This window comes from Sarcophilus harrisii, chromosome 5, assembly GCF_902635505.1.
Source record: "Sarcophilus harrisii chromosome 5, mSarHar1.11, whole genome shotgun sequence".
Lineage (NCBI taxonomy): Eukaryota > Metazoa > Chordata > Mammalia > Dasyuromorphia > Dasyuridae > Sarcophilus > Sarcophilus harrisii.
This window is the reverse complement of record NC_045430.1, coordinates 71,788,194-71,802,029: the sequence shown is the minus strand read 5'-3', so window position 1 is coordinate 71,802,029 and position 13,836 is coordinate 71,788,194. Positions and strand designations below refer to the sequence as shown.

The 13,836-nt window shown below is 35.6% G+C and overlaps 1 protein-coding gene across 1 annotated transcript in view; it reads left to right on the top strand.

Moving 5' to 3' along the window:
- LOC111721248 overlaps positions 1–11,345 on the top strand; it is a 49,083-nt gene extending 37,738 nt beyond the window's left edge. The window contains exons 4-5 of the mRNA XM_031940832.1: positions 6,714–6,925; positions 9,969–11,345. Of these exons, the coding sequence (XP_031796692.1) occupies positions 6,714–6,925; positions 9,969–10,047 (291 nt within the window). The 3' untranslated portion in view covers positions 10,048–11,345. The remainder of the gene's footprint in view (positions 1–6,713; positions 6,926–9,968) is intronic.
- Positions 11,346–13,836: the final 2,491 nt, after the last annotated feature.

Genomic DNA, 13,836 nt, shown 5'->3' with positions numbered 1-13,836 from the left:
ATAACCAATTGTTCCTGAAAATCCACTGATAATCCCAATTTCAATCTATCTTTTTACTGATAAATGAAACAGGTTCAATCCGCCCCCGTTTTTTTCCTCTTTCCTCTTTTAAATGATAAACTTATCACTCTCCACTTTTCAGAATCTAGATAGTTTTCTCTGTAGATTCAATATTCCCTTATTTTCTTTAAAACATCCAGTACAATGTTTGATAGGATTTTAAAAAAATGTATTATCTTGTGACTTCCAAATCAAGAATTGGACTTTCCAGTTATTAACATTTCTTATACAATGGTTTTACAATAAGAGCATACATTTTTAAATATTAATTTTTGACATCCTAAATTATTTGTATTCAGGACCAATACACAAAAATCTCAATCAAATAAAACTTTAAAGATTAAAAACTTACTTTTGCAGTTTCCAAACATATTGTCCTAATGTCAAACATGGTGACAACTTGAAAATTAAATTCAACAGCAGCAATCTATATGTAATATTTTGATAGTGCACTTTTACATTTCTGAGCTCTATTTTCATGATCTCTCACAGAAGAACCTACATAGACCCCATTAGCTCTTTCTAAAGATCTTACAGATTCCACCAGTTCTTTCTGTAGAGAAAGAGTCTATTACTTTGGTTCAGAGGGATGACACTCTCAGAGTAGCTTTTGGCAAAGATCTCTCTTGGTAGAAATCCATAGGCATGCACTAGGGAGTCCAAGGACAGATCTCTCACTGGAGTCCCTTCATGGTCACCAACTGTCACAATAAAATTAAGGTAAATTGAAGTAAAATTTTGAGCATATTATCTTTATTAGCAAGATAGTCATTTCTCAATAAACAGGGTCAATGGTTCCTCAGTAGCCAAAGACCCTGAGACAATGGGATCTTTTATGGTGATTAATAAAATGACAGAATAAAATCTCAAGCAATATAGGTATTGGCTAGACTGACTACAGGTGGGTTCTGTCATCTCAGTTCTTCCCATTACTTCATTGGGAGATGGGCTCAGTTGTTAGGTGACAGGATTTGTCTGCAGGGAATAGAAGTTGCAAAAGCAATAGTTTAATAAATTGATGAGATTGGTCTTTAGATAAAATTGTCCAGAATCTGGGCAATGAGTAAAGTTACAAATGTGAATAAGTCACAAGAACAGAATTGTGACCCAAGTGACCTGAAGTTACCCGAGTACACTTGCAGGAGGAAGGAATTTAGACTCACAACAAGAAGGAAAATGTTAAATCCACACTGGCTTTTGATTAAGTCTTAACAAATAGAATTAATAATCAATTTTTAATTTTATATTTTGCTGTTTACAAAATTTTTTGTTTAACTTTAAAATTGTAAAAATTGACCTTGATATACCCTTGGAATTTGAGACAAATTCTTCTGGGACACCTATGAACCTTAAGGTATCTCTTTGTAGCCTGTCTTCAAGCCCAGTCACATTGGTTTATGTAGATTTGATGAATTCTCTTTTTTTTTGAAGCTTCTCTTCTAAAGTTTCTTGCACTTCAGTTTGATTCCAGATTTGTTATTTTTCTCTTTCAGAGCCTCTATTTCTTCAGAGAAATTCTCTGTTGTATATTACATTTTTTATATTTTGCTATTTTCATTTTGCAAATTATATATTGAGTTCTTATTTCTGATCAAAATCCATTCCTATTTTTTTCCTTTTTAAGGATTTAATTTGTCTTTTAAACCATTATAAAGTTTCTTGCAATTGTTCCATGTTATCCAGGGATTCTGTAGAATTTTTCTTCTTTTTTTAATCATAGTACTTTGGATTCTCTTTATGTTTTGCTCACTATTTCTTTTGTCCTTATGAACTTTTATGCTGCTTTATCTGTTTAGAAAGTAAATTTCAAGCAGAACTAGGGATACATTCTACACAATAGCAGCAGGAATGTGAATGATCAACTGTGAAAGACTTGGTTTTTCTCAGTGGTTCAATGATCCAAAGCAATCCCAATAGACTTTGGACAGAAAATGCCATCTACATCCAGAAAAAGAACTGGGGAGACAATGTAAATCAATACATTTTATGTCACTTCTTTTTTCTGTTTTTTTTTCCTCTCCTGTTTATTCTGATTTTTCCCTTTCAACATGATTCATAAAGCAATGTGTATTAAAAATAAATAAATTTAAAAAACAACACCCCCCCCCAAACAAACAAACAAAAAAAGAAAGTAGGTTTCAACTTGGGCATTTTCTTGGAACTTTTGGTTGAGGCCTTTCTTTTTATTCTCATTCATTTGCCTTTGGATTCTCTTCTCATGCTTTGGTCTTTCCCCATTCCTTTAAAAATAAATATAACTAGTTACAAATTCTCTCCTCTTTACTTCCTCCTCCACCCATTGAGAAGGAAATATGATAGCTATTATATATATATATGAAGTCAGGAAAACATCTCCACAATTGCCATCTTGCCAAAAAAAAAAGCAAGAAAAATTAAGTGTGGAAAAAACCAAACACGTTTTATTCTGCACTCATTAATTTCCTCTCTGAGTCCTTTGGAATTGTCTTGGACAATTGTATTTATAAGAATAGCTAAATTTTTCACAAATGTTTATTGTTACAATATTGTTTCTTTATGCCTTCTAAGGAAGCTTAACCCTCAGGGGATGGACTGTTGGGCAACCCCAGTTTGTTCATCCCCTTTCCCTCACCTTGAGATTGCTCACATCCCTTGGGATTGCAGGGTAGGAAGAGTCTCTCCATAGTTACTCTTCTCCTATCCATCCCCAAATCCAGTTGCCCACTGAGGAGGCCAGGTAGAAAGAAAAACAATATTATTCACATTTCTTGGGTGAATTCATATTCGCCAATTAAAAATCTTCCAGCGAGATGTAGCTAGTAGGGCTCTGTGAGATTGCTTGCACTTCATATATCTGAACATTCAAGAGATTTGTGGTGGGTACACTGACTTGGAGCTTTGAGGATTTCTCTGAAATTATTCCATGAGGTGTTTTTTTTTTTGTTTGTTTTTTTTTTATATTTTGGTGTATTCTATATTATCTTGTAGATTCAATTTTAGTTACTCTATATTCAGTACATTTCATGAAGTTTTTGGGTCACTGAAAGCTGCTAAAAACAACTGCTCTGACATCTCACCAGCCACAAGGTCTCTCCTCAAGTAAATAAGTTTATAAAACGGGATGTGACCTGATTCCTCTTCTGAAACTCCTTCCTGGCTTTGAAGTCATGAGAGACAGTCCTTCAGATGCTAATGGGCTATGTTACTGTGGGCAAGCCATTAATCTCCATGAGCCTCAGTCTTCTAAAATGCAAAATTGAGATTTCTGGTATTTCTTTCATAGGGTTGTTTTGAGGATCAAATGAGACATCATATTTGAAACACTTTGTAAATCTTCGTGTCATATAAATATTACCACTATTCCCCCTTCTGCGTTCTTCCTTCTTCCCACTCCTCTGTTTTTTTTTTTTTTTCCTATGAGGGAGATTTCTAATAAATATCTTACTAGTTTGTGCTTAAATAGTGGACTTTAAGTATTTGTTAATCACTAATTCATTAATCAGTTTTGAATATACTAGTCACTGGGAATACAAAACTGAAAATTATTATACTGTCCCCAATCTCAAAAAATATTACAATCATATCATTGGTAACAGTTAATATTGATAGGTAGTGAAGTGGACAGTGGAACTATTATCACTCTCATTTTACAGATGAAAAAAATCAAGCACAGAGAGAATAATGATTTGTCCAGAGTCACACAGCTGTTAAGTGTAGAGCTAGAATTTGAAAACAGATCTCTTCCAATTTCAAATTCAGAATTCTTTCTGTTATACCAACTTTGACTCTGAAAGAAATTCCCTCTCCTCATTTCTTGCCTTCCACCCCAATAAAACCCAGAGATGATCATCACTAGCCATCACAGAGGAACCGGGGAAGCTAGGAATAGAACACTGATCATGATGTCCCTTTTCAGCATGAATGCTGAATGTTCAAATGAACAATGTCCAAATTTCAGCATGAATGTTCAAATGCAGTCTCAAACTATAGGATGATGACCAAGTTACTTAATCCCAATTACCTCCAATCTCCCCCCTCCCCCCCAAAAATCAGAAACTGATTAATCTTATAATTGATTAGTAAGGACTTAAGGAGTGCCTTCTCTCCTTCTTCCCAGCCCTCCCTACAAATAATTCACACATCCCTCTCTAGAGTTCTATGAGATACATAAGTGGAAAATTCTGGGATGGCCAGGTACCCTGCTAGGAATTATGAACACACATATCTAACAGCGATGGAAAGCTTTTTGGAAGGCACATGTAACATGTACTAGACACATGATGAACAAAGCCTGGGACCCTATAATAGAAAATTGCCATGTATGGGGAAAAGGGGATAGAAGTAAACACAGAAATGCATCAGGATAAATAGTTTTCTTCTTCTCTTTTTGTCCTGAATTTATGATCTGCTAATTACAATAGTCTAGTGGAAATATGGGCAGAATGGTGGTATCTAAACACAACTAAAACATTCAAAAATGTACTCCTATTTCTCTCAAATCATTTATTGCTTCTGTAGGGGTGGTGATAATTTCTAATCTTTTGGATTTCTAATTGCCCCTGGATTATTACCTCCCCCAGACCCCCTTCCCCAGTAGATACTGCTTGAGTACTAATTCACCCATATTTGCCCTTGTCCCCCTCCTCCTATTTTTTAATAATCTTATACACAAATGGAGATTAGCATGCTAATTCTTTTCTCTAGTCAAGATTTAGAACAGCAAGAAAGGAGACTGGAGGAGAAGGAGGAAGGAGAGAACAGTAACAGCTTTTTACAGTTAAGACACCTGGGGAGTGGGTAGGAGACAGTTAATGGTTTGGTTTCCTCTCTGGCTTACCGAGGGAGAGGATAAGGGGGAGGGGGAGGCAGAGGCTCTTCACAGAAGCAGGTTACTTCAGCATCCTACTGCCTCCTCATCCTCAGCCACTACACCAGACACATTGCCTTCCTCAGGAGGCAATCAGATGTTCACAATGGTTTCTCTGACCGAAAGAACAGATCCCGAATCAATGTCTCTTCATATGTTTCCAGGATGGGGGACACACCAGTCTCTGTCTCCTATTCCTTATCTTTTTGGAGTCTTTCTCCCCGAATTCTTCAAAATAATCTTAGACAGAACCCTCCCATAAATCTCTGTTCCAAAGCATCCATTGCTGGTGGATTCTGGGGTGACTGTATTATAAGGCAGGGCTACAAAAAACAAGTCAGTCCCTGCCCTCAGGGCTTATATTTTTCTGAAGGTTTATGTGTTTATAAATAAAGAGACAAAAGACACAAAATTAATCCATAGTCATGAAGAGGGACACTAACAACTGAGGGAATTAGAAAGGACTCTGGTGGTAAGTCGTGAGCTGATTCTTGGAGTGAGCTGGGGGGTGTGTTCCCACTTCCAGTGAACTGAAGACCGAAGACATCTCCCACAGTTGTGGCTTGTACCTGACTGACTACCAGCCATCCTGGGGGCCTCTCAGAGTAGGACAGAAATGTTACTCCATGGGCAACCAGATGATACAGGGCATAGAGCACTGGCCCAGGAGCCAGGAGGACTTGAGTTCAAATGTGATCCCAAACCTCTTGGGCAAGTCACTTAACCCCAATTGCCTCATCCCCCCAAAATGCATAGAAATGTTACCCCATTGAGCAAGAGCAAGGTAGCTCTTATTATTATCCTTTGAGATTTTCAAGTATCACAGGGAAATTATTCAACAGATAAAAATCTCATTTGTACATTGCTTTTCAATAAGATTGACCATGTTTAAGGTGACCTCTGCCTGCCTATTTCCAAATCTTGTCTATCAAGCAATGGGGATTTTGAATGACAACCAATTGCCTTTAGACAGAGATGTGGGGAGGGGTAATTTATTTTTAAAAATAGAAAAATCAAAGAAGACTTGCTTAATAGCTGGTACAAATATGAGTTTCATAACAGCTGGATACAAAGGCCAATGTTTATAATAAAAAGAAGACTCATGATGGGCCATATTTATGGGCAATCTATTTTCTATCTGATGAAATATGCATGACATTTTCTCAGGAAAGCATGGGAGAAATCCCCAGAGAAGTAAGCATGTGGGCCATTTTTCAGGTTCAGACTTGCTGCTTGTCACAAAATATGTTTTTCAGCTTTGGTTTTTGCAGCTTACCAATTGACAGTGGCAACTATGACTAAGAACGTGAGTAGGGTTAGAAATGATAGGATCAAAAAAGACTTGCTAACCAAAATGGTTAACCTTTGCCTGGATGTCACAAGTTTGCTTTGTCTAGTTGAGCTGACTACATTATATATAACAGGTAAAATGACAAATTTAAGGGAAAAATGCCTGGATTTCTGAGATCCCTACTATAATCCACATGAAGATTTTTGTTTTGCTATTTTAAAAACATTTTAAAATCTCTAGATCTAATTAATGATTTCCTCTCATAATTCCAAACTGTTTTCTAAAATAGTTGCATGGATTCAAGGATCCACCAAAAAAGCATGGGTGTGCTTATTTAAATTGGTTCCCAAGTTCAACAACGAAATTTGGGAATGTTTGTCAGATGACATTTGAAACAATGACATTGAGTTGTAAGGCACAGTTCTTCCCTCTGATTAAAAATAAACATCAAATAAACCTGTTTTTTCCCCCTTTATTTTAAGATCTACTTGCCTTTCCCTGTTTGCTTCTTTTTAGAATGCCAAGAAGAAGAGACTGAAATCCCAGCCATATGAGGCTCTGCTCCATGATTTTCGACAAAATATAAAGACTATTAAAAGTCTCATGAATCCAGAGAGCAACTCCAACAAGGTGGTGGGGAATGAAAACAAAGATGTAGATTGTCGAAAAAGAATTAGGCATGAACAGGTTCATTTATTCTCATCTTTTGCTGAAGCAAGTTGTGAAAGGTAACAGAAAAGAGAAAAATCCAGGGATATATTTGGCATTAAAGAGACAGTATGGTTTTTTGTGGAGGTGTCAAAGTCAAGGACAAACGGGGTGCACCAAACCCTGCAGAAGGATTCCTGTGGGTGCATATTTCCAAGTTTAAACATTTAATCTTATCGATTTTGTTAAATATTTCCCAATTACATTTTAATCTCTTTTGGTTCTGTTCCACAGAGTCTCCATGAACATTTGGGATGGATTCTCTGACTTAGCACATCTCATGGTTTTTCTGAGCTAATTCAATTCTGCTTTGCTATGTTGGGCAGTCCTGTGCCAGTGTCTCTCCCATGTCATTCAATTAATTCTAAAGTTCTTAAGTCCTTGAGAGTGTCCTTGTATTGCTTTTTCTGACCTCTGTGTGAGCATTTGCTCTGTGTGAGTTCTCTATAACTTGCAGAGAAAGTTCTGCTATGGGAGGGAATTTCTGTCAATTCCCAATAGGACTGAAATCATGAGTCTAGTCTCTATCCCGAAATGTAAGCTATTATATTTATCACAGAACATCCCTCTAAACACCCAAGCTCAATAACTCCTGTTCCCCAAATTCTTATTTTTCATAATGTGGTATCTCAGAATTTTAGAGACGTTGGAAATCCAGACATATGGTCTGTGGGCCACAAGTGTTATTTAAACCAAATTTCAATGTAACTGAGAAATATTTAACAAAATAAATAAAAATACAACATAATAAATACTGGCTCTTTATAATTTTCTAAGTCAATAGGTGATTCTCAGAGATCCTTATATAGTAGATTAGCCGCCCCCATTTCTACTTGAGTTTGACACCACTGATCTGGCTCAATCTCCTCATTTTACAAATGACTGAAAAATCAAATGGCTTATAATTGCATAGCTAGTAGGGGCCAGAGTTGGGATTCATACAGATGGCAACCAGTGAAGCTCTTTAGCTAAACATGGTGTTAGGAATGTGTTTTTCTTTCCTAGAGTAACCTGAACTACATAAAACTCACCAAAGATTAAAAAAAATTTTTTACTAAGCACCTACTTCATATCAGTCATTGTGCTGGAGGTAGAAATACAAAGGATGAAATGATCCTTACCCAGAAGAATTTTATTTTATTGGGAAAGCTAAATATGCATAAGTATTTACATAATGATTATAAAGAGGAAAAATTAGAAAGTTTGAGAATAGTTGGGGGAGGAGAGAGGGATCAGTAGTTTCCCTATAGAAGGTTGTTTCTGAACTACAGATTTTTCCCCTTAGGAAAATTTTAAAGTATAATTTATTTTTAAAATTTGTTTATTTTCTTTTAAATTTTGAGATCTAAATTCTCCCCCTTTTCAAAATTAACTTCTCTCCTATCCTCTGAAAAAGGCAGACAGTATGTTACCCATTATATATGTGAAATCATGCAAAACATATTTCCATAGCATGTTTAAAAAACAAGAAAAATAAAGTTTTTTTGTTTTTTTTAAAAGAGTATGCATTAATCTCCACTTGGAGTCTGTTAGTTAGTTCTCTCTCTGGAGGCAGGTAGCATTTCTCATGGAGCTGTTTTGAAGGAAAAGAGAAATTTAGGAGTGAAGATGGAATGAATTCATTTCAGATATGGAATGAGGGATTGTTGGTTTAAAGGCACAGAGACTCAAAATGGTCATGAAAATGATGTAGGTAACAGTTCTGAAATTTGTATAGAACATACTCCCAAAAGTCCATTAGTGTTAACTGGTCTGCACAACAGTTAGGGTGAGCTTGTAATTGAAAATTTTTGGTCCTGTTTTGGAATAAGTTCTGGTAAGTGCTTGACCATGACCCTTAATGGTTAAAAATTTAAGTAACAAATTGGTGCCGAGGTAACTGCTAGAAATCCAACATGGCACTGGAAAATCAAGAGACTTAGATTATTTAAGGTACTTTTAGTGATATGTGACAATCAATTTCACTAAGGTCACTCTTCAAGGAAATAATTCAAAAATTAATTCATACTTTGAAGTTTTACCAATAACATCACATCGAGTCAAGTCTAGTTACAGTGAACTTCAAAGGAATGTCAAAATTACTTTATTGTCTTGTCATTTCATCTTATTGAAAACTGGTTCTTACTACCTTTTCAATCTTACTTCACATTACTGGGTGAGTGCCTCTCACATACACATACATTAGACTGCTAATTTTCCTCCAAATGTACCAATGCCATCACATTCACAGAAGTCTTCCCCTTTTCCTGGGATGGATTTCTTCGTATTTCCATTTTTAAGAATCCTTTTCTTTCTTCAAAGATCAGTTCAGCATCCCTTCATCTGTGAAGTCCTTCCCTGGTTCCTGCCAAGCTGAAACTACTAGGACAGTTTGCATTTCTCCTTTATTCCCATTCTTCCTTACCTTGTATTCCATCTATCTGTGTCCATTCTAATCCTCCCAGTGCATTGTGAACTCCTTGAGGGCAGAGACTGCATTTTTATAAAATACTATCACAGTACCTTGGGCACCAGAACTGTTTGTGGTTGTCAAGCAAGTGAGCCATTAGCAAAAGCATAGACATATTTTGCTTGCAGCAAAATTTTATTGGAAAGAAATTTGACTTTTCATCCTAAAACAATGATATTGCCTACTTCTTCCTTTTGAAACTGCATGTCCAATAATTGTTTTCGCTCTTCCCATTCCATCACTCCATGATTAATGGTATCTCTTATGCCCTTTTCTACTAGTTTATGGAGTTCCCTGTTCCATGGAAACAGGGATGTATTTTTTTTCCTAATTTGTTTCTCCAATATAGAAATAAATGTATAATTGATGAAAAGTATCTTCATAATATCTTGCAGAGAGGCACATCATGATTTCTCCTTTTTTAGAACATTAAGAATTAAAATAAATAATTACTGAATATTTATAACTTTGGTTTATGAACATGGACGAACTGGGCCAATGAAGAATCTACTATTTCTGAAAACAAACAAACAAAAAACACCTTATTGAGTCAATTGATGAACTTTTAAAGTTGTGTTGTATCCATATTTGATCCTTTCTCTTTCTCTTCCCAGGGCAGAAGAAATCAAGCTGTTGGTCACTGGAAATAGTTACCCAAAACATAAGACCAAACTTACTGCAGAGCAAAATTAGAGGCTTACTTTTGTGGGAAGCTACTGAATTTATTATTTTTTTTTTCACAGGCTGTTTCATGTTTTCTTTCTGTTGGAATTTAGAAACTGTATTTAGCCACATTATTTTCAAAATTAGAGTGTGTCTTCATGAGAAGATATATAGATAAGATGGAATGCAACCCTAACCAATCAATGTCCTTCATTGCATTGGGTACTTTTGCAATCTTCATTTCTTATGTACGTGACCTTTGACTATTTGTAAGGTGCTGTAATCATCATTATTCATGTTGCCAGGGTTACAATCAAATATAGAACATGCTATGGAGGCAGATTAAATAACTTTCATAAAAACTATTTTAGCATGTTTGCCAGACAACCCATATATGTTATGTAAGAAAAGTTAATGACAACTGAAAATTTTCCCCTCTGCACAGTAATGGAAAGACTTGACTAGCTGCCTCAAAAGCTGGAAGGAATCCTAGAGATCATTGCTTCCTTGGGTGGTTGTGTGTGACTTAATTGAGATGAGGTTCTTCTGCAAAATGAGAGAATTGTATTCTATGGTCTTGAAGACCCTTTACATAGATATAACTTTTAATTCTGTGATCCTATTATGATATATATTTAAAGCACTTTACAGACTTTATAAGGCATTGTATAAATATCAATTATTAGTCAGATCCATCTGTGCAGTTTTATAGATAAGTAAACTGAGACCCACAGAGAAGACACATCTTGTTAAAAGACCCACAGTTAATAATTGGAAGAGCCGGCCCTTGAACCCAGGTTTCCTGTTATCTTTATCTCCAAATCCTAGGGTCTTTTCATTATTCTATGCTCTACCCATTAGGACAAAGGGACATTTGGAGAAACTAGAAGTACTTAGTGAGAAAAGCATTTGTCCAAGAGACCTTGTTTCTAGACCAAAAAAAGAGGCAACATGTAAAAGGAGAAAGAACTTTGGAATGAGAATCCAGAGATCTGAATTTGAGTTCTAGCTTTTTAAAATCTGGGACAGGTCTTTTTACTACTCCCAAGTCAATTTAATTATAAAATGAGAATTTTGAACTGTATATAATGTGTAAGGATTATTTTGGGGGGAATTTAAAAAGTCTGTGAAACTCTGCAAAATCATAGAAAAGAGTAGGTCATTTGTGTAAGAGGTAATTTATTGGCAAAAAAAATCTGTAGAAAAACATTGCTAGTGATTTATGTGGAATTTTGTGTAAGGATCTAATGTGTAAAGTGTAAATGAGAGAACAGAGAAACACAAATATGTTCTCTTTGTGAATCTGGACAAATAAATCATTGAACCTCTGTTTGCTTTAGTTTCTTCATTTATAAAATGGGGATTATATTAGCACCTACCTGCCAGGCTTGTTGTTAATGAGGATTAAGTGAGATAATATTGTGCATAGCACATAGTAAGCATCATATAAACATTAGCTATTATTTTTCTCAGTCAATTGCTTCTGATGTATCATTTAAGTCATCCTTTTAAATGGAATGAACTAGATAACCCCCACTTGAATAACTCAGGCTGTCTTTGGTGTTTAGGTAGCTGTGTTTCTCAAATAGAAACGACCTTAACTTTAACTAGACTACTGTTTATTTCAACAGACTTAATGATTCATTTGGGAGTTGATCACTGCTACTCCCAGTGCTTTTCCAGCCCACAAGATACAAAAGATTTATTTTTACGTATACACACATGTATATTTGCAAGGATGCATGAATGCATGCATTATACATTTTTCCCTTGTAAGTACCAGAAAGAAAAATGTGAATGTGGACCCAATGTAGTCTATTAAGCACCTACTATGTGCCAGACATTATACTAAAAGCTTTATAAATATTTATAATTTATTAAATATATATATAATTTTTACAATTATTTCATTTGATGAACTCCCACAGAAATGGAGAGAGTATAGGAGCAGAGATATAAAATTAAAAAAAATAAAGATTTTAAAAAATATACATAAATCACAAAAACCACTTTGAGTTTGTCCTGAGGGCATCTAGTGTTTATTCAGGGTACGGATCAGATGGTACTCCAAATAGCCTTTAGAGAATCCCTTGTCTGATAGGGAAAACCTCCAGTGCTTTGTCCAAGAGCTAAATAACAAGGTCAAAGTTAATAGATGAAGTCATCTTTTATGGTTTGGAGGGGTTTAGCACTTCCCTTTCCAGTCCTTGGGTTTCTGGTACTTAAATCAACTTGTCACTTTCAACTACTCCAAAAGGCAGAAGGTGCTGACTCTTCCTTCCCTTCCCCCTCTAGGCCACCAGTCTTGCCTTTTTTGCATTGGCTTAAGAAATATGCCTCTGGGGCAAGAGAAAGTATTTTTTTCCTGCCAAAGCCTATACTGGTCTTGGGAAGCAATCATCAAAACATGTCACTTCTGCTAAGCAGGGATGATAAATCTCCATGCAGCCCTCTAATGCAATTTTCTTCCATGTTAAAAAAAGGTCAGGCTAGAAGTGTAAATAAATTTGATCACACAGCGCTGTCTCTTTGATTTAGATATTGAATGTTTATAGTGATGGGCCGTCAGGTATATAGACAATCTTTTCTTGCAGTATTAGGTTATTGTTGTTCAGTCATGTCCGACTCTTGGGGACCCCACGCACCCTGTTGTCCATGGAAGTTTCTTGGCAAAGATACTGGAGAGTTTGTAATTACCTTCTCCGGTGGATTAAGGGAAACTGGTTGTGACTTGCCCAAGCTCATCTAACTAGGAAGTATCTGAGTTTTTAAACTCAAATCTTCCTGACTCCAGGTCCAGTGCTCTCTATCCATCTAGCTACCTACAGTATTACTTTTCATCAGTGAATTTTGATCTAGCTGATCTCCCCCAAAGATACCCATTCTCTTGGAGCTAAAAGATCAAGAGGAATCTATCCAAATCCTCTTAGAGTGGGGTATACCCCAAGACTCCACACTAAGGCCTTTTCTTTACCCTAGCACCTTAGTGATCTTATCTGTCCCCTGAATTCATATATTACTTCACAAGAGATGTATATAAAATGCATACACACATACATATATATGGGTATATGCTATTAAAAAGTATGTAATAGAATATATGAGTTATATGGGGAATTCACACACTTTAAAGAGCCATTTATTATCATTGTTATTTTTTCTGTTATCATCTTTTTTGATGAAGTTCATATAGAAACAATCCTGGAATAAATTACTATAATGATATTTCTTTATATTTAGTATTCTCTGAACTGTTGCAACACATGCAGAGAATTACTTTTCTATAGTTATTATGTTATTTAATCTTCCTTGATAGTATCTGATCCATAATTCTAGGCATTGGATCATGTCTTGCTACAAATTTGTAAATTTTTAGATGTTAAAGTGATTTTTCAGAGTTTTAACTAATTTGTGTGTGTGTGTGTGTGTGTGTATGTGTGTGTGTGACTGGGTCATGTCTTCTTATATATTTGTAAATTTTTAGATGTTAAAGTGATTTTTCAGAGTTTTAACTGATTTTTCACATGTGCATGTATTTATGTATGTAGCAATGGTAGTGATTTTAAGCCAGTGAACACACAGGCAGGACTCAGTTATTCATACTCTCTACCCTTCTTAGGATGTGACTTAAAAAAATGTGTTTCTCACATCTAACTTCTTGGGGAATGGTTTTATTTAAAGTGATGTCACAGTATTGATGGCTAACCGTCTTGTGGCTAACCTAGGGAACTCAGACATCCAGCCACTTCGGCTGACTGATTTTCCCAGAGAAACCCTAACTATACTATTTGTACCCTGGGAAGTTGTTAAAAACAATCA